This window comes from Microcaecilia unicolor, unplaced genomic scaffold (genome assembly GCF_901765095.1).
Source record: "Microcaecilia unicolor unplaced genomic scaffold, aMicUni1.1, whole genome shotgun sequence".
Classification (NCBI taxonomy): Eukaryota; Metazoa; Chordata; class Amphibia; order Gymnophiona; family Siphonopidae; genus Microcaecilia; species Microcaecilia unicolor.
The window spans coordinates 6,702-32,865 of record NW_021963689.1 but is presented as its reverse complement, the minus strand read 5'-3'; the positions used below and the strand labels follow the sequence as shown (position 1 = coordinate 32,865).

Here is a 26,164-nt window from a genome sequence, read left to right as displayed (position 1 = left end):
GCTCAGGGCAGTGATAACGTCTCTCCCAGGCTGTCTCTGTGCTCAGGGCAGTGACAATCTCTCCCAGGCTGTTTCTGTGCTCAGGGCAGTGATAATGTCTCTGTCTGGCTTCCTGTTTCTGTGCTCAGGGCAGTGATAACGTCTCTCCCAGGCTGTCTCTGTGCTCAGGGCAGTGATAACGTCTCTCCCAGGCTGTCGCTGTCTCTGTGCTCAGGGCAGTGATAATGTCTCTGTCTGGCTTCCTGTTTCTGTGCTCAGGGCAGTGATAACGTCTCTCCCAGGCTGTCTCTGTGCTCAGGGCAGTGATAATGTCTCTGTCTGGCTTCCTGTCTCTGTGCTCAGGGCAGTGATAACGTCTCTCCCAGGCTGTCTCTGTGCTCAGGGCAGTGACAATCTCTCCCAGGCTGTTTCTGTGCTCAGGGCAGTGATAATGTCTCTGCCTGGCTTCCTGTCTCTGTGCTCAGGGCAGTGATAACGTCTCTCCCAGGCTGTCTCTGTGCTCAGGGCAGTGATAATCTCTCCCAGGCTGTTTCTGTGCTCAGGGCAGTGATAATGTCTCTGTCTGGCTTCCTGTTTCTGTGCTCAGGGCAGTGATAACGTCTCTCCCAGGCTGTCTCTGTGCTCAGGGCAGTGATAACGTCTCTCCCAGGCTGTCGCTGTCTCTGTGCTCAGGGCAGTGATAATGTCTCTGTCTGGCTTCCTGTTTCTGTGCTCAGGGCAGTGATAATGTCTCTGCCTGGCTTCCTGTCTCTGTGCTCAGGGCAGTGATAACGTCTCTCCCAGGCTGTCTCTGTGCTCAGGGCAGTGATAATGTCTCTGTCTGGCTTCCTGTCTCTGTGCTCCGGGCAGTGATAACGTCTCTCCCAGGCTGTCTCTGTGCTCAGGGCAGTGACAATCTCTCCCAGGCTGTTTCTGTGCTCAGGGCAGTGATAATGTCTCTGTCTGGCTTCCTGTTTCTGTGCTCAGGGCAGTGATAACGTCTCTCCCAGGCTGTCTCTGTGCTCAGGGCAGTGATAACGTCTCTCCCAGGCTGTCGCTGTCTCTGTGCTCAGGGCAGTGATAATGTCTCTGTCTGGCTTCCTGTTTCTGTGCTCAGGGCAGTGATAACGTCTCTCCCAGGCTGTCTCTGTGCTCAGGGCAGTGATAATGTCTCTGTCTGGCTTCCTGTCTCTGTGCTCAGGGCAGTGATAACGTCTCTCCCAGGCTGTCTCTGTGCTCAGGGCAGTGACAATCTCTCCCAGGCTGTTTCTGTGCTCAGGGCAGTGATAATGTCTCTGCCTGGCTTCCTGTCTCTGTGCTCAGGGCAGTGATAACGTCTCTCCCAGGCTGTCTCTGTGCTCAGGGCATTGACAATGTCTCTCCTAGGATCCCTGTCACGGCAGTGATGATGGCGCTGGTTGCCATGGTAACAGGGGGGGGGTCAGTGGCTCTTAATACCGGGTTTGAATCCCCCAGTCTTTGCCCGCTGTGGAGCCGTAGTCATGGCCTTGCCTGGCACCACCCAGGGCGGGAAACACGAGTCGAAAATGTCGATCCTTCACATCTCTCCGAGCTTCAACCGCATCAACCTGATGCAGGCTCAAGAAGACAGCTGGCGAGGACAACACCGGGTACGGAAGTGGTGGTGGCGGGAGACGAGTTGCGCACTGCGCCTGCGGACGAAGCGGAGGGGGCGGAGCGGGGCTAATGGAATGGGCGGCAACGGTTTAGTGCGCTTGCGCAAAACCAGGTGACGGCGGGGAGGGAGCAGATACAAAAGAGTAGTCCAGCAATTAGAGCAGAGGAGTGCGCATGCGCGAGGTGCACAAGGACTGGTGGCGTTCGCAGAAAGGGGGCGGAGCGGTTAAGCCTCCTGGAGATATTAATAAAGAGTAGTTACTTACCTGTAACAGGTGTTCTCCGAAGACAGCAGGCTGCATATTCTCACAAGTGGGTGACGCCACGTCGGCCCTGGAGGATTTTAAAGCAAAATCTCTTTTACGGCGTTCCGTCGCGTGAGCGATCGTACTGCGCATGTGCGCACACCTATTCCCGCTCGCCGAGCGGACACGCCCCTCAGTTATATCCAAAAGATGGAGGAGACAACTCCAAAAGGGGAAGGTGGGAGGGTTTGTGAGAATATGCAGCCTGCTGTCTTCGGAGAACACCTGTTACAGGTAAGTAACTACTCTTTCTCCAAAGACAAGCAGGCTGATATTCTCACAAGTGGGGTATCCCAAGCTTTCAGGCTTACACAACAAACAGTGGTCAATAGAGTCTCGCAACGGCGAGGCCAGAATAAAAATTGACCTGAAAAGAAGAAACATCTAAATGAGTGTAGCCTGGAACAGAACAAACATGGGCTTAGGAGGGTTGGAGTTGGATTCTAAACCCCAAAGAAGTTCTGCAGCCCCGACTGCCCAAAACCGACTGACGCGTCGGCTATTCTGCTGAAGGCAGTAGTGAGATGTGAATGTGTGGACTGATGACCACGCCGCAGCTTTGCAGATCCCTTCAATAGTGACTGATTTTAGATTAGTCACCGATTCAGCCATGGCTCTAATTTTGTGAGCCGTGACATGGCCCTCTAGAGTCAGTCCAGCTTGGACAAAAATGAAGGAGATGCAATCTGCCAGTTAAGAAGAAATGATGCGGTTTCCGACAGCAACTGGCATTAAAAGAAATAAACAACTGGGCGGACCTTGCGAGGGAGCTCGTCTGCTCCACGCAAAAAGTGCGCAGCTTGCTTTCGCCAGGGCTTGTAAGATGAGGGAGAAAGCATGTTGGCAAGACAATTGACTGGATCAGATGGTACTCTGATACCAGCGCCCGTAAGAACCTTGGCTGCATGCGAAGAACTACTCTGTTAAGATGAGAAGTAAGGTAAGGAGCTTGAGCTACTAGAGTCTGAAGCTCACCGACCTTTCGAGTTGAAGGAACAGCCACCAAGGAAAATGACCTTCCAGGTCCAATACTTCAGATGACAGGAATCCAGTGGCCCGAATTGAGCTTGCAGCAGCTGGATGAAAACGACATTGAGACCCCAAGATACTGAATAAGGAGTGATAGGGGCTCTGACCGAAGCATAAGAGCCAACTGTAAAAATTATTGGGGGTGCTAAGCCCAACAGAAATAATCCCCCTTAGACACATACAAGGAATTCTCTCAATACTGTGGGAGAAGTAAACGTCATGAAGTGGACAGCTAAAGGCTGACCTTTTACACGTTGATGATAAGCTCTTATTGCACGAAGATGAATACTGACCGAGTTGGTATTGAGACCAGATTCAGACAGGTGTAGAAAGAACTCAAGCAAGGTCTGTATAAGACTAGAGGCAGGATCTAGGGCCTCGCTGTCACACCAGACGGCAAACCTCTTCCATGAAAAGAATAACACCTCTTTGTGAAATCTTTTTCTGGAAGCAGGCAAGAGTCGGGAGACACTCTTCTGGAAAAGTCAACGAAACCTACACTCTCAACATCCAGACCGTGTGAGCCATAGATTGGAGGTTGGGATGTAGAAGTGCCCCCTCGTTCTGCGTAATGAGAGCTGGAAAACATTCCAACTCCAGAAGAAGAGGGAATCGTATCTGACGTAGCTAGAAAGGAGCAATGAGAATCATGGCTCCACAATCTTGCTTGAGAATCAGCAAGTCTTTTCCACCAGATGTATGGTAGGATACGCATACAGAAAACTTGTCCCCCAAAGAAGGAGAAAGGCATCCGATGGTAGTCTGCCGTGAACCTGCAGCCTGGAACAGAACTGAGGGACTTTGTGATGAACTAAGTTGCTCAGCCTGTCGGCCAGACTGCTGTTTACGCCAATTAGATAAATGGCTTGGAGAAAACAAGCCGCGTTGGCGAGCCCACCGCTACATCTGCATGGCATCTTGACTCAGAGGACAAGATCCAGTACTCCTTTGTTATCGAGTACATCACAACCCGATTGTGTGGTTGATTAAAATAATTAGGTTGGATAGCCAGGAGGGATGCAACCTTCGTCAGCAGCTTTTGACTGAGTAAGGTGGACTGGACACCTCAGAATCAAAATGGAGAGAATTAACCACCTCTGAGGGGAATTCCGAAGACTGGCGAACAGTTGGGTTACATCCTCTAGATGTGCAAAAGTGTTAAGGGAGTGGAAGCCATGTGTCTAGAAGTCTCAATATTACTGTGCTGTAATCTGTTGAGACGGGCAATCAACGTGTTAAGGGAACACTTGCACTCCCAGTCCATGAAGATACGCTGCAACAACAGCTAGGCACTAGGAAAAACATACTCTGGACGCAAAGTGAGTAGAAGTATCTTGTAAGCCCAGAGAGCATAACCTGCATTTCTGGGCCTGGAAGCCAAGGTATGGAGGCGCGGTAAGTTCTACGAGCGAAAACCCTACCAGAGGCAGCATCGGTGAAGGAGACCAGTTGAAAAGCTAGATGCCGCGGGAGGCGGTAGCATCCATGGCATCCAATGGTACCCATGGTCTCGAAGCCAAGGACAACATCTGGCAATGCAAGGGAATCGAAACCAGACTGCCAGATGACTTCCATAACAGAGATGTGACCAATGGTACTGATAGTACTCATGGCACCGACGGTGCCGATGATACACATGGACCGATGACCCCCGGTACCAATGGAACCCATGGTACTTGGTACCGATGATAGTCATGATATCTGGTATCGATGGTATCCATGATACCCTAGTACCGAAGGGACCCTTGACATGTGGTACCGATGGTACCCATGATATTCGGCACCAACAGCACCGACGGTACCTATGGTACACATGGTATCGACGGTGCTCAAGACACCTGGTACCAATGGCACCCATGGTACCGATGGTACCTGGTCATGATATTTTGTATCGACGGTACTCATGTACCGACGGTATCCATGATACCTATCCATGGTACCGACGATACCCGATACCGATGGTACTCGTGATACTCGGTACCGATGGGCGATGATACCTGTGATCGATGGTGCCCATGATATCTGATGCCGATGGTGATACCTGGTGCCGACGGTGCCCATGCACCGAAGACACTCGGCACCGATGGTACCCATGGTACCGATGATACCCGGTGCCGACGGAATCCATGGTACCGACGGGACCCATGGCACCGACCATGGTACCAATGTTCCTGGTACCGATACTCCTCGGTACCGACGCACCGGTGACATTCGGCACCGACGGCACCCATGGTACCGATGATACTCGGTACCGACGGCACCCATGGTACCGATGATACTCGGTACCGACGGTACCCATGACACCCGGTACCGATGATACTCGGCACCGACGGTACCCATGACACCCGGTACCGATGATACTCGGTACCGACGGTACCCATGACACCCGCGATGCGGTGTATCGACGTCCAATGCCAGGATACCTCCATAATAGAGGGAGCAACGCTCTCGGCACCGACTGATGTCTGAAGCCCGAATACCTCCATAACAGAGGGAGCAAAGCTCTGGGCACCGATGGTACCGACACCCGCTGATGCGCCTGAATGACCTGCCAAGCAGGAGGCGCCGAGGCAGGTGGAGACCTACTCGATGCATAACTATACCCAGCGTGCATCGGTCTCTGTCGGACTCCAGAAACTCCTTTGGGCATCCCTGACAAGTAGCATAAGTCTCGTCTTTGAGACACTACTTGCGCTTCACAGGGAGATGATCCGGTCCTTTGGGCATCCCTGGCAGAGTAGAATACGTCTCGGTACTTTGAGACACTACTTGCGCTTCACAGGGAGATGATCCGGTCCTTTGGGCATCCCTGGCAGAGTAGAATACGTCTCGGTACTTTGAGACACTACTTGCGCTTCACAGGGAGATGATCCGGCCCAAGACACTTCCGCCGATGCGTCCGAATGACCTGCAGAGCAGGAGACGCCGAGACGGGTGGAGACTCACTTCAAAGGTTACACCACTGATATTGTGTCACCAGGCTGCCCATTCAGTGGCTAACCAGGGATGCACCTGCTTAGGTTCCTGGTTTTTCCTGTGACATACACCTTCACCACTTGTGAGGCTCAAAGACAGTAGTGTGCTGAAGCAGGCTCTCACAGCTCTCGAGAGCAATTTGTTTAAGTTTTAATAAATGGATCAAAAAATGTGGGCTTGTTTTATTTGCTGGCTAGCCCACAGATAACAATATACCAGCACTTTTGAAGAAAAAAGAAAAAGAGAAGCTTATATGCTTCGTTGAGGCACAGCCCCTTGTGACTCTGGCAATTACTTAAATTTTTTCTTGCCTCAGGTACAAAAAATACCTGTATATATAAGCCACAATGAGCCTGCCATAAAAAGTACAAATGAAAAAATAAAAAAGAGATTTACTCCGAAGACCTGAAGAAAACACGAAGCCCTAACGAACTCCGTGTCTCCTCAGACGCGGAAAAAGAAAAACTGAGGGGCGTGTCCGCTCGGCGAGCGGGAATAGGTGTGCGCACATGCGCAGTACGATCGCTCGCGCGACGGAACGCCGTAAAGAGATTTTGAGATTTTGCTTTAAAATCCTCCGGGGCCGACGTGGCGTCACCCACTTGTGAGAATATCAGCCTGCTTGTCTTTGGAGAATCTCTTCTTCGTTACGGCACGAGAGGGAGGAGGAGCTCCTAGAGCGGGAGAGCGCGCGTGCGCTGGGCGGGAATCAGTGACCGCGCCCCCGCCCGGCCGAGCCTGGCCAGAAGAAGGAGGATGAGGGTTGGGAAGGGGATGTGAGTGGCGTTTCCAGGGCCATAAAGGAAAATATATAATGGGCAACCGACTAAGCCTTAGCTTTGGCCAAGAAAAACAAGACCTCAACGAATCACAACCAACAGTGGTTTTCTTGCACTACAGTAAGATAGTAAGAAAACAACAAAAAGGGTAACATAGTAACATAGTAGATGACGGCAGAAAAAGACCTGCATGGTCCATCCAGTCTGCCCAACAAGACAACATATGTGTAAACCTTACCTTGATTTGTACCTGCCTTGTTCAGGGCACAGACCGTACAAGTCTGCGCAGCAGTACTTCCCGCCTCCCAACCACCAGTCCTGCCTCCCACCACCGGCTTTGGCACAGACCGTATAAGTCTGCCCTACACTATCCTCGCCTCCCAACCACCAACCTCTCTTCCCCCACCTGCTCTGCCACCCAATTTCTGCTAAGCTTCTGAGGATCCATTCCTTCTGCACAGGATTCCTTTATGCATATCCCACGCATGTTTGGATTCCGTTACCGTTTTCATCTCCACCACCTCCCGCGGGAGGGCATTCCAAGCGTCCACCACCCTCTCCGTGAAAAAATACTTCCTGACATCTTTCCTGAGTCTGCCCCCCCCTTCAACCTCATTTCATGTCCTCTCGTTCTACCGCCTTCCCATCTCCGCAAAAGATTTGTTTGCGGATTAATACCTTTCAAATATTTGAACGTCTGTGTCATATCACCCCTGTTTCTCCTTTCCTCCAGGGTATACATGTTCAGGTCAGCAAGTCTCTCCTCATACATCTTGGAACGCAAATCCCATACCATTCTCGTAGCTTTTCTTTGCACCGCTTCCATTTTTTTAACATCCTTCGCAAGGTACTGCCTCCAAAACTGAACACAATACTCCAGGTGGGGCCTGACCAACGACTTGTACAGGGGCATCAACACTTCCTTTCTTCTGCTGATCACACCTCTCTCTATACAGCCTAGCAACTTTCTCGCTATAGCCACCACCTTGTCACACTGTTTCGTCGCCTTCAGATCCTCGGATACTATCACCCCAAGATCCCTCTCCCCCTCAGTACCTATCAGACTCTCACCGCCTAACACATAAGTCTCTCTTGGGTTTCTACTCACTAAGTGCATCACTTTGCATTTCTTCGCATTGAATTTTAATTGCCAAACCTTAGACCATTCTTCTAGCTTCCTCAGATCCTTTTTCATGCTTTCCACTCCCTCCCGAGTGACCACTCTGTTACAAATCTTAGTATCATCCACAAATAGGCAAACTTTACCTTCTAACCCTACGGCAATGTCACTCACAAATATATTGAACAGAATCGGCCCCAGCACCGATCCCTGAGGCACTCCACTACTCACCTTTCCCTCCTCCGAGCGAACTCCATTTACCACCACCCTCTGTCGTCTGTCTGTCAACCAGTTCCTAATCCAGTTCACTACTTCGGGACCTATCTTCAGCCCATCGAGTTTATTTAAGAGCCTCCTGTGGGGAACCGTGTCAAAAGCTTTGCTAAAATCTAAGTAGATTACGTCTATAGCACATCGATGATTTAATTCTCCAGTTACCCAATCAAAGAATTCAATGAGATTCGTTTGGCACGATTTCCCTTTGGTGAAACCATGTTGTCTCGGATCTTGCAACTTATTGGCTTCCAGGAAATTCACTATCCTTTCCTTCAGCATGGCTTCCATTACTTTTCCAATAACCGAAGTGAGGCTTACCGGCCTGTAGTTTCCAGCTTCTTCCCTATCACCACTTTTGTGAAGAGGGACCAGTTTCCGGTCTTAATTAGTTACAGAGTAGGCTGGTTTTTTTTTTTGCTGTTAGCCAGACTTTGGCGGGAGGGGGGTCCACAGCCTGAGGTGAGGGGGCACATTTTAGCTCCTCCCCTGGTGCCGCCGACCCCCCTCGCCATTTTGTACCCCCCCCTTTCGACCCCCCCTTCCTGCTGCCGCCAACCCTTCGGCGCGGCCGCGTTGCTGATCTGCAAGCAAGGCTTCTGTTTCTGCAGGACGTCAGACTCACAGAATAGAAGCCTTGCTTGCAGATCAGCAACGTGGGTGCACCAGAGAAGAGGACTTCGGCTGGCGGGGGTTGGGGACCCCCGCCAACAAAGGTACCCAATGGAGACGGCGGCGGGGGTGGGTTGGTGGCAGGAGGGGGGTCGAGAGCATCGGCGGTGGGGGGCCAGGGCCAATTCTACGGAGGCCCATGCCCCCATGGCCCCACGTAGCTACACCCCTGGCAATAACCCCTTGAAGGTGACTGTAGTCCACTGTTCCTATAGCACAGAAGTGTGTGGGGTAATACCACTAGAAATACAGGAAGCTGTTGGCACGCTGCTAACATGGGAGCAGGAGTGCTAGAGACAGTAGTTTACCTCCTCAGATTTGAACAATTATATATGTGATTGGTACACAGTACAACTTTATTTTTCTGTTATGGTGCCCTCACTTCTCAAAATAGCTCTTGGGTACTTCTAGCTTATTCCCTGATAAAAGCTAAATGAGCATTAGTAAGGAAGGAGGGTGTATACGGTCAGGCCCTAAAAAAAGCAGTAAGGAGATGGAATGGTTTGCCTGCCCTAAAAGTGCTTGAGAATACAGATAACCTGTACTAGAGGTTCATGTTTCCTTCTTTTGTTTTCTGTTCTGGTTAGAAATGTGTCCTGCACCGACTGTTTTATGTTGCCAATATGTCCTCAAAGCAGGAAGATAAGACAGAATTGGCAAGTATGAATCACTGTATTTTATTAGTATCTGATTTTCTGACCACTGTGGCCATAGGAGCCAATGCAATGGGTGCTTGAGCAAATTCCTTGACCGTGTCCAGGGAGGAGGAATTTCCATTGGGTTTAGCACCCCCAATCAGTTTGAAAAGATGGTTCCTATGACTTATTCACTTAATATAAGCCCAGACCCAACCTTAACTACACATTTTTTATATATGTAACGGGTGTATTTCAAGGTGTGGGGGTACAAAAATTCAATCACAGCCTTGTCCACAACTTCACCATCAGTCCCGTTAAGCCCTTTATATGTGCTACTGGTGTCCAAATTGTCCCAAATAACAATATCAGTCTGCAAAACTTGTTTCTTTTTGAAATGTAATTCAAAAATCATTTAAACAAACTTACCATGTAGTAACATAGTAGATGACGGCAGAAAAAGACCCGCATGGTCCATCCAGTCTGCCCAACAATATAAACTCATATGTGCTACTTTTTGTGTATACCTTACCTTGATTTGTACCTGTCCTTTTCAGGGCACAGACAGTGTAAGTCTGCCCAGCACTATCCCCACCTCCCAACCACCAGCCCCTCCTCCCACCACCGGCTCTGGCACAGACCGTAGAAGTCTGCCCAGCACTATCCCCGCCTCCTGCCACCGGCTCTGCCACCCAATCTCGGCTAAGCTAATCTCGGAGTGGGCCCCCTCCTCCAACATGATCATGGTTTATCTATCTGCATCAGCAAGCCAGGGATTCCTACATAATACTCACAAACATCAGAAATGCACTGGTATCCACATGCTTTCATCCTGAAGTCCACCCACCTACTATAATAAAACTCACCCTCAACGTTCTGAGGACATTGACGTCAGTGAAGCCAAGCCCTGACTTCCTTCAAAAAGGTTCGAAGGTTCATGGTGGTGAAGCCACCAAATCGCTCCGGGCCCCGCCCTCGAGGGCGGAGCAATGGAAGAACAACAAAGGGATTGGCAGGGAGGGAGGCGGGGGGGTGGGAAATCGCCCCGGGCCCCGCCCTCGCGTCAAACGTCATGACGTTGGGGGCGGAGCAATGGCAGAACAACGAAGGGGTTGGCCAGGGAGGGAGGGGGGTGTTCGCGACAAAAACCTTGCTAGTGCCCGTTTCATTTGCTCTGAAACGGGCCTCTTTTACTAGTTACATATATAACAAATTTCTAGTAGAGTTTTTGTTTTATCATCGCGGCATCTGATATTAAGGCTGAATGATTGGTTTGGGCTTATATTTCGTGAATATTGAGCAAGCAGTTCAGACATTAAAACAACATTTCTACATATCCTATGACTGTGTCTGGTTATTAATGTACATTTTTAGACCTGAGAGGAAAGAAAGTTTATGAATTTTTAGGCAGAATACCAAGGCTGTGTTTAATTTCAAGCCACTATATATAATGTGAAGATGACTGAGGGGCCTTTTACTAAGCTAGGGTAGGGCCTACATGAGTGCAGCGCGTGCCAAACGAGACTACCGCCAGGCTACTGCACCCCCCCCCCCCCCCGGCGGTAATTTCGTATTTGGCACTTGCTCATTCTGGCAGTAGAAATTATGTTTTTTTAATTTTCTACCGCACGTGGCATTTCCAGTGGTAATCGACAGTTGGCACGCGCTGAATGGTTATCGAGCATGTAGCGGGTTAGCCCTTACCACTAGATCAATGGGTGGCAGTAAGGGCTCAAGCTGTAAATAGATGTGCACTAGTTTTAATTTTAGCACATGCCCATGCCACCGCAGGCCACTTTTCACCGTGGCTTAGTGAAAGGACCCCTGCGTGCCTTCCACAAATAAACTGGTTTTAACCAATAGACAGGTCAGCTCTAGGTTTTCTGCTACTTCAAGCGAATCATTTTTGTTTGTCCGCCTCTGTGGTTTTTACCCAGGCTTGCACTTTGCAATCCTTTTTTTAACATTCAATAATAGCATGTTATTGCAATTTTGACACGCTAAAAGGCGCATTAAGAACTGGCTGTACATACAGTGGGGGAAATAAGTATTTGATCCCTTGCTGATTTTGTAAGTTTGCCCACTGACAAAGACATGAGCAGCCCATAATTGAAGGGTAGGTTATTGGTAACAGTGAGAGATAGCACATCACAAATTAAATCCGGAAAATCACATTGTGGAAAGTATATGAATTTATTTGCATTCTGCAGAGGGAAATAAGTATTTAATCCCTCTGGCAAACAAGACCTAATACTTGGTGGCAAAACCCTTGTTGGCAAGCACAGCGGTCAGACGTCTTCTGTAGTTGATGATGAGGTTTGCACACATGTCAGGAGGAATTTTGGTCCACTCCTCTTTGCAGATCATCTCTAAATCATTAAGAGTTCTGGGCTGTCGCTTGGCAACTCGCATCTTCAGCTCCCTCCATAAGTTTTCAATGGGATTAAGGTCTGGTGACTGGCTAGGCCACTCCATGACCCTAATGTGCTTCTTCCTGAGCCACTCCTTTGTTGCCTTGGCTGTATGTTTTGGGTCATTGTCGTGCTGGAAGACCCAGCCATGACCCATTTTTAAGGCCCTGGCGGAGGGAAGGAGGTTGTCACTCAGAATTGTACGGTACATGGCCCCATCCATTCTCCCATTGATGCGGTGAAGTAGTCCTGTGCCCTTAGCAGAGAAACACCCCCAAAACATAACATTTCCACCTCCATGCTTGACAGTGGGGACGGTGTTCTTTGGGTCATAGGCAGCATTTCTCTTCCTCCAAACACGGCGAGTTGAGTTCATGCCAAAGAGCTCAATTTTTGTCTCATCTGACCACAGCACCTTCTCCCAATCACTCTCGGCATCATCCAGGTGTTCACTGGCAAACTTCAGACGGGCCGTCACATGTGCCTTCCGGAGCAGGGGGACCTTGCGGGCACTGCAGGATTGCAATCCGTTATGTTGTAATGTGTTACCAATGGTTTTCGTGGTGACAGTGGTCCCAGCTGCCTTGAGATCATTGACAAGTTCCCCCCTTGTAGTTGTAGGCTGATTTCTAACCTTCCTCATGATCAAGGATACCCCACGAGGTGAGATTTTGCGTGGAGCCCCAGATCTTTGTCGATTGACAGTCATTTTGTACTTCTTCCATTTTCTTACTATGGCACCAACAGTTGTCTCCTTCTCGCCCAGCGTCTTACTGATGGTTTTGTAGCCCATTCCAGCCTTGTGCAGGTGTATGATCGTGTCCCTGACATCCTTAGACAGCTCCTTGCTCTTGGCCATTTTGTAGAGGTTAGAGTCTGACTGATTCACTGAGTCTGTGGACAGGTGTCTTTCATACAGGTGACCATTGCCGACAGCTGTCTGTCATGCAGGTAACGAGTTGATTTGGAGCATCTACCTGGTCTGTAGGGGCCAGATCTCTTACTGGTTGGTGGGGGATCAAATACTTATTTCCCTCTGCAGAATGCAAATAAATTCATATACTTTCCACAATGTGATTTTCCGGATTTAATTTGTGATGTGCTATCTCTCACTGTTACCAATAACCTACCCTTCAATTATGGGCTGCTCATGTCTTTGTCAGTGGGCAAACTTACAAAATCAGCAAGGGATCAAATACTTATTTCCCCCACTGTAAATTAACCGAAATACCTAGTCTTGTCAAAATGATGAAGTACTGCACACATGTGACACCTTCAAGCACATACTAGAGCTGACCCTGACAACAGCATGGAAGAAATTAATGTATAGTTTTTCTTTAAAATGCACGGTAAACTCAAGCAGGGTGGGGGACCAGTGGATCATGCCTTTCTCCGTTCCCAACTCCTCTAAAAACAAGTAGAAGCCAGATGTAGTGTGCTGCTGCTGCTGCATGAGAGAAGCGTATTAATATCCTAGACAAGAAGTCCCATGGGGTACTGAGAAATGTATGAGTGGGAGTGAGTGTGTATGTTTGGGGGAGGTGGAGGTGGGGAAATACTACTACTGCTTATGATACTGCTGTATTTCCAGAGCTGTATAGGTTGGAGGTCCACATAACTGCTACAGGGCTGAATTTATGCTGTTGTGGCCCCCTAAGCTTTAACATTTAAGAAGCCCCCTCGATAAAGTAGGAAGTAAATTTTAGATTTAATAGTTTTCCATGCTAGTGAAGTGTGAGCCCCTAAACTCTAGCTTGTGTAGCATAGTAGCGTAGCCACACATGGGCAGCAGCCCACCCAAAATTGAAGCACCTTGCCTGTGGCTGGTGGGATTCCCAACCAGCTGAAGACCTCCAACAGCAGCCAAAATGTTTTTCCACCTTAGCAGCTGGTGGCATTATTCATGAACTGCCACTGTTGCTGGCTCCAGCCCCCATGTATGCTCAATATTCGCAAATGCATGAAATCTGAACATGTGGAGGGGGCAGCTCAGGATACTGCTGAGGTGAGAAAACGTGACTGATATTGTAGGAAGACTTCAGCTGGTGGCAGTTTGGGGATTCCCACCTGCTCAAGTATTTATATTTTGCCCTTGGTTGGGGGTGGGGAGTATGAGGGTGATGAGAATTTTGTGCCCTTCCACTTTGGGCTCAGGCCCACCCAAAATTAGCTCTCTCTGGCTATATCACTTGTGTAGCTGATACATAAATCTGGCCCTGACCTAGAATTTGTCCTTGGGGGGGGGGGGGGTAAAAGCTATCATTTGAACCCCAGAATTCAGATCAGACAGGCAAGGGAAACGAGGTTATTGTCAATCATCCACATGTATTTAAAGAAATGATACATCTCTGCTGAAGTCTACAACTGGAGTATGTTTATTTTCTTGATGAAGTTTACTACGACAGGCTGTTTTATAATTCCCAGAAGTCTCACCTAGGAGAATCTATTTCGGGGCTACTACTACTGTATCAGAGCTGCATCATTCATGTCTTAGAGGTGGGTGCGAGTAGTTTTCAATGAAAAACGTTTGTGATAAATTTAATATAAATTATTCTTAATGTCCAGGTCAGAAAATCAGGCAGTGATTTTTGTAATAGTAATACAGAATTCCATACCAAATTGTGTATTTGCGTAGATCATGTATCATTATTTATTGTATTATTTTTCTGCTCTGTAAACCACCTCTTTAACATTGCTTTTGACTTGTAACCACTCGTCTCCACCTACCCTCATCTCCTCTTTCCTCTACACATTAATCGATTTGTTTGCTTTATTTTTTGTCTACTAGATTGTAAGCTCTTTGAGCAGGGACTGTCTTTCTTCTATGTTTGTGCAGCGCTGCGTATGCCTTGTAGCGCTATAGAAATGCTAAATAGTAGTAGTAGTAGTCTCTTGTAACCAGAGCTAATATTGTGATGTCATAATGCCTCAGTCCACCAATAAGAGCCAACCTCATCAGTGATGTCACAATGGCTTGATTGTCCTATACTTGGCTCACTTTTATTACATAGCTCTTTGAGCAGGGACTGTCTTTCTTCTATGTTTGTGCAGCGCTGCGTATGCCTTGTAGCGCTATAGAAATGCTAAATAGTAGTAGTAGTAGCAACATTCCATGTAGAATCTCAATAGTAGCAACATTCCATCTAGAATCTCCAATAGTAGTAGACTTTGCGCCTTCTGTCTCGCTGCACCCTACGCCTGGAATAAACTTCCTGAGCCCCTACGTCTTGCCACATCCTTGGCCACCTTTAAATCTAGACTGAAAGCCCACCTCTTTAACTTTGCTTTTGACTCGTAACCACTTGTAACCACTCGCCTCCACCCACCCTCCTCTCTTCCTTCCCGTTCACATTAATTGATTTGATTTGCTTACTTTATTTTTTGTCTATTAGATTGTAAGCTCTTTGAGCAGGGACTGTCTTTCTTCTATGTTTGTGCAGCGCTGCGTACGCTTGTAGCGCTATAGAAATGCTAAATAGTAGTAGTAGTAGTACTTTGGGTGGGGCTGTGTGCAAAGAAGGTGATATAGAAATGTAAAATAACATGTTCTCCCAATAGACCTAGACTGCTCATTACAATGATGGTACTGGGCCAGGGACCCTTCTGGAACCCTGCAGTCATGGGCGGGACTCTGTCCACAAACTATCACTCATGGCCGTGACTCCTGCCCTCCACCATAGGGTCTGTGAATGCTGCATGTGCAGCATCCTGAACCACATATAAGCCGTGGTATGGAAGACCTGACACAACAGAACATGCCACATGAGCTAGCAATGTCCCTTTAAGAAAATTCAACTGCAGATAAAGCAATTTTCAAGGGTCCTAAAATGCAAAAAGGCAGAACTGTGCTCTGACCATAATTGTATTTCTTTTTAATGACATTTATATCCAACATAAATGAAAACTAACTTATTCAACGAGACTTATAAAAAGAATCCTTCATAAAAGACTTACCATCAAACCTGTTTCAGAACTAATCAACACTGAACTCCTTAATTTGCTTACTTTAATCACACTGTTATTATTTAACGCTATACTTTATCCTACATCTTACATAGCTGATATGAACTAATTATTTCTTTACTTCTAATTTTCTTAATATCTTATGTACCTTAATTGTAATAATACTCTGTTCTTCTCAGTCCGTTAATGGTGATTACCATTGCGGTATAATGTAAGCCACATTGAGCCTGCAAAGAGGTGGGAAAATGTGGGATACAAATGCAGCACATAAATATACTACTACTATTACTATTTAGCATTTCTATAGCGCTACAAGGCGTACGCAGCGCTGTACAAACATAGAAGAAAGTCCCTGCTCAAAGGGACTGTCCCGAAAACAAGCTCGAGTTCAATGTGGCTTACAGTTTAGATTAATAATTCTGTATTTATTGTTTAAACTCCTATTTGATTTCTCTTTCTCAGTCTTCCAGTGACAACCTGTACTGGGTCTTGAAAGACCTCGCTCAGATGCAGGCTCAAGGCCCCAGGTAAGTGGTAAATGTTTGTGCATAGTGGAACCTGCTCTGCAGACAGGGCCTTCTCAAGGCATGCACCAGGTGAAGCACTGGCTGAGGGTGAAATGTGTTTTGCTCTCATCACTGCATTTTCACATGCTGAGCTCCATCTTCCAACCACCCACTTCTCTCCCTTGGTCAGGTATCTGTTCCTCCACTGCCTGCCCGTAGTCCGGCATCCCCTCTCTCTCTCTCAACCCCCACCTTCCGGTTTACCTTTGCTTGGGACCGGATCCAGAGTCTTTCCTTTGATGAGCTCTGCCCATGTGGAAATAGGAAGTTGAGTCAGAGGAAAGGTTCCAGGTGAGGTCACAGGCAGTGCATATGTATTGCTATTGCTGTTGCTGCTGCCACTGGGAACCTATAAAGAGACAGATTTGAAAGTAAACTTGGGGTGGGTGGGGGGGGGGGGGTTAGAGGTGAGATGCCAAAAAGAGCAGCGGGAAGAGAGAGGAGGGTGTTGGATCAGATGAGGGAGAACTAGACATCTGGGATTGAGGGGAGGAGGTGGCAGAGCAAAGAAAGAGGGAGAGATGTTGGAACCCAGAGGTGGAAGGAAGGGAGGACGGAGAGAGAGATGAGATGAGACACTGGATAAAGGGAGGGGGAGGGAGGGAAGAGCGAGGGATGAGATGCTGAATCACAGGGAGGGGAAGCAGGAGGGAAGATAGATGGGACAGGAAGATGCTTTGGTAGGGTGGAGGTGGATAGAAAGATGACAGGCAACAAGGGTGGGAGGGGGAGACAGATGGAGAGGGAGAAGTTTCTGGGCTATAAGAGTGGAGTGAGGGGATATGCTGGTAATGCTTGAACCATGTGGGAGAGGCCACAGAGGGGGGATGTCAAGGAGAAGAGGATAGTAAGTACAGAGGGTAGAAATGTGGTAATGGGGAGTAGATGAAAAATTGGAAGGGAATGGGAGGCTGGGAAGGAGTGATGGAAAATGGGAGAGCTAGAGGGTGAGAGAAGGAGATGGGTCCCAGGGACGACGGGGCAGGAGTGATTCCCACTTGCTCCCGCTCTGGTTTTACTTTATATGGCAGTTTGAAACTCCTAGTTGTAGTACCGTGAGACTATTGCTAGGGGTCAGTGGCACCATTTTGAAGAAGGCAGCCACCAGGACATGAGAGTAGGGATCGCACCTGGGGTGAGTTGGGATATTAAGCTGGGGGGGAGGGGGGAGGTAGCTGGATGGATGGATGGATGGAAACCAGGTGATATGGACGGGGAAGCTGGCTGGTTGGGAGGCGATGTGGCTGTAAAGGGGGTGGGGTGGGAGCACCAATACAAAAGATATATCATAGAACCGCAGAATTGGACTATTTCTCGCTCCTCCCCTGGGTTGTTTTGAATGCCCGTGGGTCGCGGATTTTGGGGCTATTTTTATCCGGGTTGGGTGATTTTTAATTGCTGCAGCCTGCGGGTTGGATGTTTATTTACTACTGCCTTCCTATTTGGTCCTAATTGGACCAATAGTAGGTGAGATCTGGCCCTGTTTCAAATGCTGCTGCACCACATGCCTTTTTTCTTTCTCGGTCTCCACGTGGGCTACGTCCCACAGCCACGCTTCTCTGCTAGAGGTTGGAGGAAGCGAGGGGCAGGAGACGGACGGTGTTGGCTCTGGTGGCGGGCTCCCTCCTGATCTGAGTCAGAGCAGATCATCAGCCGAGGGGTCCTGTGGCTGTCACCAGAGAGGAGAAAGCGCAGTGAGTGACTCCGGGAGGAGGGGGAGGAGCCGGAGCGGAGTTATGAGCTGCTGCATCTATGTTGACGTGCTTTATTGTTGTAACTAGCCGTTGAGCCCGTAAAAACGGGCTAGTAAAGGAAGGGGGGGTTTGAAAGGCCCCCCCCGGATAGGTCGCCGTCACCCCCCCCCCCCGGAGTCTCCTCCGCCACCCGGGCCGGGTACCTGGCTTCACTATTCAAACCGCTGGAACGCAGCACACAGCTCATCTGAGCTGCCGTCGGCCTTCCATCTTCTCTGCGTGTGCTCCGCCCTCGTGTGACGTAACGTCAGCGAGGGCGGGACACAGGCAGGTAAAGAAGGCCAACGGCAGCTCAGATGAGCTGTGTGCTGCGTTCCGGCGGTTTGAATAGCGAAGCCAGGTACCCGGGCCGGGTGGAGGGTGGGTGGCGGCGGCGACTCCGGGTGGGTGGGGGAGCGTTAGCGACAACCCTGGGGGGGAGCGGTGGCGACGGCGGTTCCCTCACTCGTAGGTGCGCAGGTTCCCTCTCTGTCACGCCCCCGTCATCATGTATTGATGCGGGGGTGGGACAGAGAGGGTCTCTACTGCGCATTTGCGAGTGAGTACGCCTCTTGCCATTTATATGTTTGATAGTAGCATTTTTATTAATCTCACTTATATTTTTCAAACATGCCAGCTTGTGCAGCATACGGATGTACACAGGAAGTATAATAACGGAATTACTTTTCATAGGCAGAGTAATAATTTATTATAAATCGTAATCAGTGTGTCATTTGGAGGGGCTGGTTATAGGGGACACCCTAGCATGTGTTGTATTCGTGCAGAGATTTTTTTTTTCTCTTGGTAAAGCACCACTAAAACAGACATCATGTTATGAGAATCAGGTGCTCAACATTCAAAGTTTCTATTTATTTATGTATTTACAACATTTATATCCCACATTAAACATGATTTAGGTTAAAACCTTGGAGCATGTAAAATCTTTTTCCTTTGCCTAGATCAAAAGAGAAAGATGGTTTGTGGTGGGAACTTGTAGATCAACTCACCTCCTATCTAAACTACATATTTCAGGAAGGCTGTTTCCCACGAGAAAAAGGGAACATATTGCTCACACCTATCCCAAAAGACACCAAAAGGAGGAGTGGCCTAGTGGTTAGAGTGGTGGACTTTGGTCCTGGGGAACTGAGTTCGATTCCCACTTCAGGCACAGGCAGCTCCTTGTGACTCTGGGCAAGTCACTTAACCCTCCATTGCCCCATGTAAACCGCATTGAGCCTGCCATGAGTGGGAAAGCGCGGGGTTCAAATGTAACAAAAAAAATAAAGAAAGAAACGTCAAGGATACCTCCAATTACAGACCAGTGGCATCCACCCCCCTAACGACAAAAATAATGGAAGGACTAGTGACCAAACAACTAAATTACTATATTGACAAACACTCCATACTACACGCATTGCAGTCAAGCTTCAGACCACAACACAGCACCGAAGAAACAGTGTTGATTACACTATTGGCCAACCTCAAAAAGGAAATTACCAATGCAAAAAAAACATTCTCCTACTACAATTTGATATGTCCAGTGCTTTCTGACTACCAGATCCTACCAAGTGAAGACAAACTCCTCCCTCTCCCCTCCATGGAAAGCAGAATGTGGGGTTCCCCAGGGATCACCACTCTCACCAACACTGGATTCAGCTTGATGATGACCCCTCTAACACTATCCAAACAAGGTTTCAACCCTCTTGTATATCTTGATGACGTATCAATCTATATCTCTTTCAAAAAGAATCTGCAAGAAATCACGACCAGGATAACGGACAGCATAAACATAATGGAATCATAGACGGCAGCGTTCAAGTTCAAACTAAACAAAAAAAAATACACATTGCCTGATACTCACATCATCACACGACACCAATCCCTTCTCAAACATTACCATCATGGGCACATCCCTTCCAATAACCGACAATCTGAAAATATTAGGAGTCACTATTCACCGCTACCTATCCTTCGATAAACAAATCTCATACACTACGAAGAAAATGTTCCAAATCGTGTGGAAACTAAAACGTATAAAAAAAACTGCTTCCCTAGAAAAATATTCTTACTTGGTTAATGTAGGACAGATACCTGAAATAGTACAGAATGCAAAAGTATCCCATTTCATTTAGATACTGAGGTCCCAGTCATTATAATGGACCAGGCCTCCACTTTTCCTGGCTATTGGGCTTAGTGGAGGAGCAACCATGTTTGTGGGTTTTCTGAACAGTTCTCATTCAGTAATGGATCACCATGTAATCAGTTTGGGCAGAGGAACAACAGAGAAGTAAAGCAAAAGAAGCTTATCTTGGAAATACATAGTTAAGAAAAGCCATATAATTTGATTATAGGGTGCCGGATACCACTTTAAAATGTGTTTGTCTTTCTAAAGTAATAAAGTGATGCAATGAAGAAGTGTTATCTTCAAAAGCTAATAAAAATGTATCGTCTTATTTTCTTTTCTTTGTTTTCTTTTATGTCTATGTATTAACTTTTAAAGTAATAAAGAAATCTCTTTTTACATTGGTAGATGCAGTGGAATGGTTCTACTCCTTCCAGGACTACAATGTCAGTTCTTAACTGTGCCGGGTACCTCTGGTTCCAGATACAGACCACTCTCTGCTTAAATTCAGAGAGTGACTACATCCATATTCATTATGTTTCAGTAGTCAGCACTCTAAAAGACATATCTGACTGTCCACCATCAGCCACCTAATACAGATTTATAAAATAACTCACACTGATTCCAATGCAGCTACGTATCTATCCTCACACATATAGGATAATCTGTAAGGGACAGGATGTACTGTTTCAGAGACCAAATTAACCTATTCTGATTCACTAATTCGACATGATTTCTCTATTTAAAACACATTTCTTTACCACACGATTATAAATTGCATAGAATGGTTATTAATCATGATGAGAGTTATTGGTGGTGGCTGAGGCCAAGAGCAGGTTAGCAGAGTTAGTTTACACAGGAACCAGATAAGAGCTTGCTGTCTACACGCAAGGATCGTTGGATTGTCAACATCATTGACAGCTCCCTTTCTCTCATTCAGCTCCCTGCTAAAGGATATAAAGATTCTTGTGATTTCACACAACATCTCCGCCAGACTTTTCTCACAGTGGTCATACCGAATTATAGATGTTCCAATGCTGTATCTGGAGGACACGACACATGAGCAGCCGTTGGAGACTGTGCTCAGTGAGTGTCTCACCCTGATGCTCAGAATGGCAGTGTATGTATCGAAGATGATTAAGGTAAGGCACAGAGACAAATCTGCCCTTTGCTGCTCTTAGACGTGTATTGTGTGATGCTAGCATAGCAAAGCGTTGATATTTACCTCACATTTCTGCTGACCTGCGACATTCAAGCTTCAGTTCTAAGTTTAGCTCCCAAGCAGTATCTTCCCGAAACATTTTAATTTTATTCCTTCCTTTATTTTATTTATTATGCTTTGAACCTACATTACTATAGGCAAGCTGGCCTTATGAAACCATCATGGTTTTAGCTTGCTCAGGTGGCCTGTTTTGTTACCTTGTTTGCTAATAACTTCTGATTCAATCATTTAGCGTCATTGAAGTGTTTGTCTCACGGACTCTGCTTTATATTTTTCATGCGCTCTCTCAACCCTCAACATTCTTTTAAATTTCCTGCAGGGAAATGGGCTAGTTCAGCTATAGAAACTAGAGAGCTGCAAGGGGAATGGGGATTGTGGGACTCCAAAGCAGAGAAGAACCTCTACGTCAAGAAATCCAAGCAAGCAGGAGCAGAGTCTGACCAAAAGACGAATCCAACACTGGAGATAGTGTGAGGCAATACTTTTATTGTTGCTGATTCAAAAGAACTGTAGTGCAACCAAGGCAGCCAAAAAGGCATGTGCTCAAAAAAGCAGCAAACAATGCTTTCTCCGGTGGGGTCTACTTGTTTTCCACAATGCTATGTAGGCCTCCCGGGACTGACAATTGTTGGGCCCAACCCCAGGGTGACATGAAGATTCAACATTGTCATCACCGAGGAGCATGGGTGATGTGTATCGGGAGAAGGCCAAGAAGCACCATTACCGATCTTCATTGCTAGGAACTCCGGGACGCTGAGAGATTCGGCACCAGAGAAGCGTTGCTGAGAGGACCGCTCTCCCTCTATCCAGGAGGTGCCGATGTGTGCGTCTCCAAGCAGCCGAGATGCTGCTCCCGCACTGGCCCCGGCAATTCTGTAGCCTGCGCTTCAGCTGACTCTGTAGTTTTTCTCGATGACGGCCCTCGATGAACACATCTGGGCCTTGCTCCCTGAGCTCTTGGATGGCCTTGTGCAGCGATGTGAGTTGGTATTGGGGGTGCTTATGCCTACTGTACCTCCCACTGCGGCCCCACCTGGCCCTTAGCCCGGAGCGTGCAGCCTCCGATGTTGGTGCTGTTTGCAGCCCCGGTGTCGACTGCCACCCAAGCCGGCACCTCCGCAATGGCGGTGGAGGAAGATTCGCTGGAGTTGAGGCATGAGACGGTTCCTCAATGCCGCTCTCGAAGACATGGTTCCTCGGCATCGAGGCGGGCCCGGTTTCGAACTTCCCTGAGGGAGGTGCTGTCCGACACCAAGGAGAAGCATTCATGGGAATCAGAAGAGGATCCCAGTTACTTTTCCTCCGATGAGTCCGATGGGATTCCTTCTGAGTCCTCCCCTCCACCTGAGAGGAGACTGAGTCTCTCTTTCACTTCTTTTGTACAGGAAATGGCTGATGCCATTCCATTCCCTGTAGAAGTAGAATATGAGCCCAGGGCCAAGATGCTTGAGGCCTTGGACTGCACCTCCCCTCCTAAGGAGGCAGTGATGGCTCATCTCCACAAGGTACTCAAGGCAGTCCTCATTAGGAACTGGGCATCCCCTCTGTCCCTTTGGTCCCCAAGAGGATTGACACCCAGTATCGGATCCACAGGAAACCTGGAATGGTGAGGTCTCAGTTACCCCACAAATTCATGGTGGTGGACTCCACTCTCAAAAGAGCCAGGAGTACTAGGGACTATGCCTCGGCTCCCCCAGGCAGAGAAGCTAGGACCCTGGACTCTTTTGGGTGAAAGATGTATCAGGCCTCTATGCTCATAGTCCGTATCCAATCATACCAGCTCTTCACGAGCATGTACTTGTGGAACTCGGTACAATAGCTGTCAGACTTGGCCGATGCTCGTCCTCCGGAGCAGGCCGAGCTGTTTCGGCAGTTAGTCAAGCAGCAGAAGGTGTGTCGCAAGTTCTTGGGCAGAGGCATTTACGACACTTTTGATGTGGCATCCAGGATCTCTACCCAAGGTATAGCAATGCTCAGACTCTCATGGCTGCATGTTTCTGACCTGGACCATGCTGTTCAGCAGAGGTTGGTGGATGCCCCTTGTCGGGCGGGGAGGGGGATAATCTTTTTGGAGAGAAGGTTGAGGCGGTCACTGACCAAATCAAGAAGCATACTGATGCAATGTCTTCTCTCTCCCAGCAGGAGTCTTCTGCAACTGTCTCCTTATCCGGGAGGTATTTGGAAAGTCACAAAGTGTTCCCTATTTCTACTCTAGGAGTAGGTACACTCCTGCGGCTCGCCAACCTGCTCAGGCTCCCCAGTGCGCTCATTCTCGTCAGCAGCGTGCACCCAAGGCCCCTGCCGCTCCCCAGCAAAAGCAAGGGACGAGCTTTTGTCTGGCTACAGCAGAGCATAGCCACAGTAAAAGTGTCCATCCCAGATGACTTGCCGGTTGGGGGGAGGTTAAAGTTTTTTCACCAATGGTGACCTTTTGTTAACCTCTGACTGGCGGGTTTTTCAAATAGGCCGGCTCAGATACACACTCAATTTGCTTTACAAACCTCCAAATTGTCCACCAAGAGCCCATTCTTTCAGCTTTCAGCACCATAGTGTTTTTGACCAAAAAAACCCTGAAGCAGGTATCCATGCATAGCGAAACATAGTGCTATGTTGGAGCTATGATACAAGAGCAGCTGATATAATCTTCTGTTGGCAGATACCAGTTCAGTGAGATGACTCTTGGCAGTCTAACTGCTCAAAATTTGAAAAAGTTAAGGTACTTGGTTACTCAGTATTAAAGATTTGAAAAGTTTATGAAGTTTATTTGTGAATTATGAACTGAAGAAAAGGAATTTTTTGCTAACAGAAAACGGACCGATGAAGTTTAAGTGTGGTGCTTAAGTAGAGGAGTGTGGTAGCCGTGTTAGTCCACTCTTAAGGTTATCAATAGAAATCAAACAGAATAAAACATGGAAAAGAAAATAAGATACCACCTTTTTTATTGGACATAACTTAATACATTTCTTGATTAGCTTTCGAAGGTTGCCCTTCTTCGTCAGATCGGAAATAAGCAAATGTGCTAGCTGACAGTGTATATAAGTGAAAACATTCAAGCATTACTATGACAGTCTGACAGGGTGGGAGGATGGGGGTGGGTAGGAGGTATTCATGGGGACATCAAAGCATATCATTGATATTCTAACAGGATGGGTGTGGATAGGTGAGGGGTGGGGTGATCAACAGAGACATACAGCTTTATGGTTTATAATGGGCTAGGAACCCCAGATCCTTGTTAAGTCCTTTCTGTTGGGTGTTAAAATATTCAGTCATTCTGACTTCAAAGGTCTTACGTTCTTGTATGGTTTTAAAGTTACCTTTCAGTGTGGTGCTTGAATGTCTCATTACAGCTCCTTGATAGAGTTTACCTGCTCTTCTGTTTGGATATATGTGTGTGTGATTAGGTATCTTCTGAAAAAATCTGTGACCACTTGTGTGTTGTCTATTATGACATAATAAAATGGCAGGAATCGATTTCTCCTTTGCCCTCTAGGGCAGTTTTTCTCAAGTTAGACTGGGTAATTCCCCCCCCCCCCTTCCTGCCCACAATGACGATGTAGGGATGGGGATGCTGGCCAAAATTTTTATTCTGTTTCATTTCCCATATCATTTGCAGGATTTTTTAGTTTTTTTTGGGGGGGGGGGGGGGAAGTAATGTCATCAATAAGAGACACTACCAACAACATGTAATAAAACCTCAAATTAGAGGGGGCTTTCCTTTGTTGTGGGTTCAAAACAGCATTAAATAACAGGTCATTTGAAACGAATGGATATCGCTAGTGCTTACTGAGTCTGACGGGCAAAAATCAAGGGAGGCACCACATTGTCTTTGCTTCTACCTAAAGTACTCTGAACAAGATTAAAGTGAGAAGTTTTCTTGATAAGAGGAGCTGCAGTTTAACAAAGAAACATGAGAACACAAAAGGATGTTATAGCCTATACCAGTCTACCCATCCACAGTGGTATCGATCGGAAGAAGGTTTTGCCTTTGAAAGCTAATTAAAACGTATTGTCCACTAAAAAAAAATATTTTTTTTTTCTTGGTTCTGTTTATTTTCTATTCATAACATGGCTATCAGACCATTTATCTAGTATCACCAAATCAGTATATTCTAGGGATAATTTTATTTATTAATAAATTCTTATCCTCTCCTTAGATATAGGACAGAAAAAAAACCCCCAAGATAAAAATACCAATGATCAGGCCTATGGTGGAAAGAGATACAGGGGCCCTTTTACTAACAGAAGTTAAGCACTTAACACACAGAAACAGGCCACCATGTGATATTGCATGTACTGGAACTACGGTCAAGCGTGTCTCTCTCTTGCTCACAGATTCCAGGGAGGCAGGGCCCTGGAGAGAACCTGCATGCACTCATCCCAGACCTTCTTGTGCGGGAGGATGTCATCCGCTACTTATGCAAATCCAAAGAGTTACTGACACCAGAACAGTTCCTGCAGGCATTTAACAGGCCACTGCAGGTTTCTGACGCCTCAGGTAGGTAAAGGTGAAATTTATTCTTACCTGCTAATTTCCTTTCCTTAAATCTCACTAGACTAATCCACACCAATGATTAGATCCAGTGCCCAACAGATGGAAGGAGGAGGAAACAGACATCACCAGTACAATAGCACGTGTAGCCTGGAGCTAATCAGTATTCTAACAAACCCTAAACCGAACCAAGACCCCGAATGGTCCTCTGAAACTTCACCAGGAAACCCATAAACTCAGCTATACTTTCAT

At 47.4% G+C, this 26,164-nt stretch overlaps 1 protein-coding gene across 1 annotated transcript; it reads left to right on the top strand.

The window, feature by feature from the left end:
- Nucleotides 1-1,526: 1,526 nt before the first annotated feature.
- Nucleotides 1,527-25,918, top strand: LOC115459571 (testis-expressed protein 47-like; the record flags this gene model as incomplete). Its single annotated transcript, XM_030189382.1, has 6 exons — nt 1,527-1,610; nt 9,359-9,431; nt 14,210-14,313; nt 16,243-16,307; nt 21,142-21,343; nt 25,756-25,918. Coding segments are annotated over exons 1-6 (691 nt in total), but the record flags the coding sequence as incomplete, so codon positions are not given.
- Nucleotides 25,919-26,164: the final 246 nt, after the last annotated feature.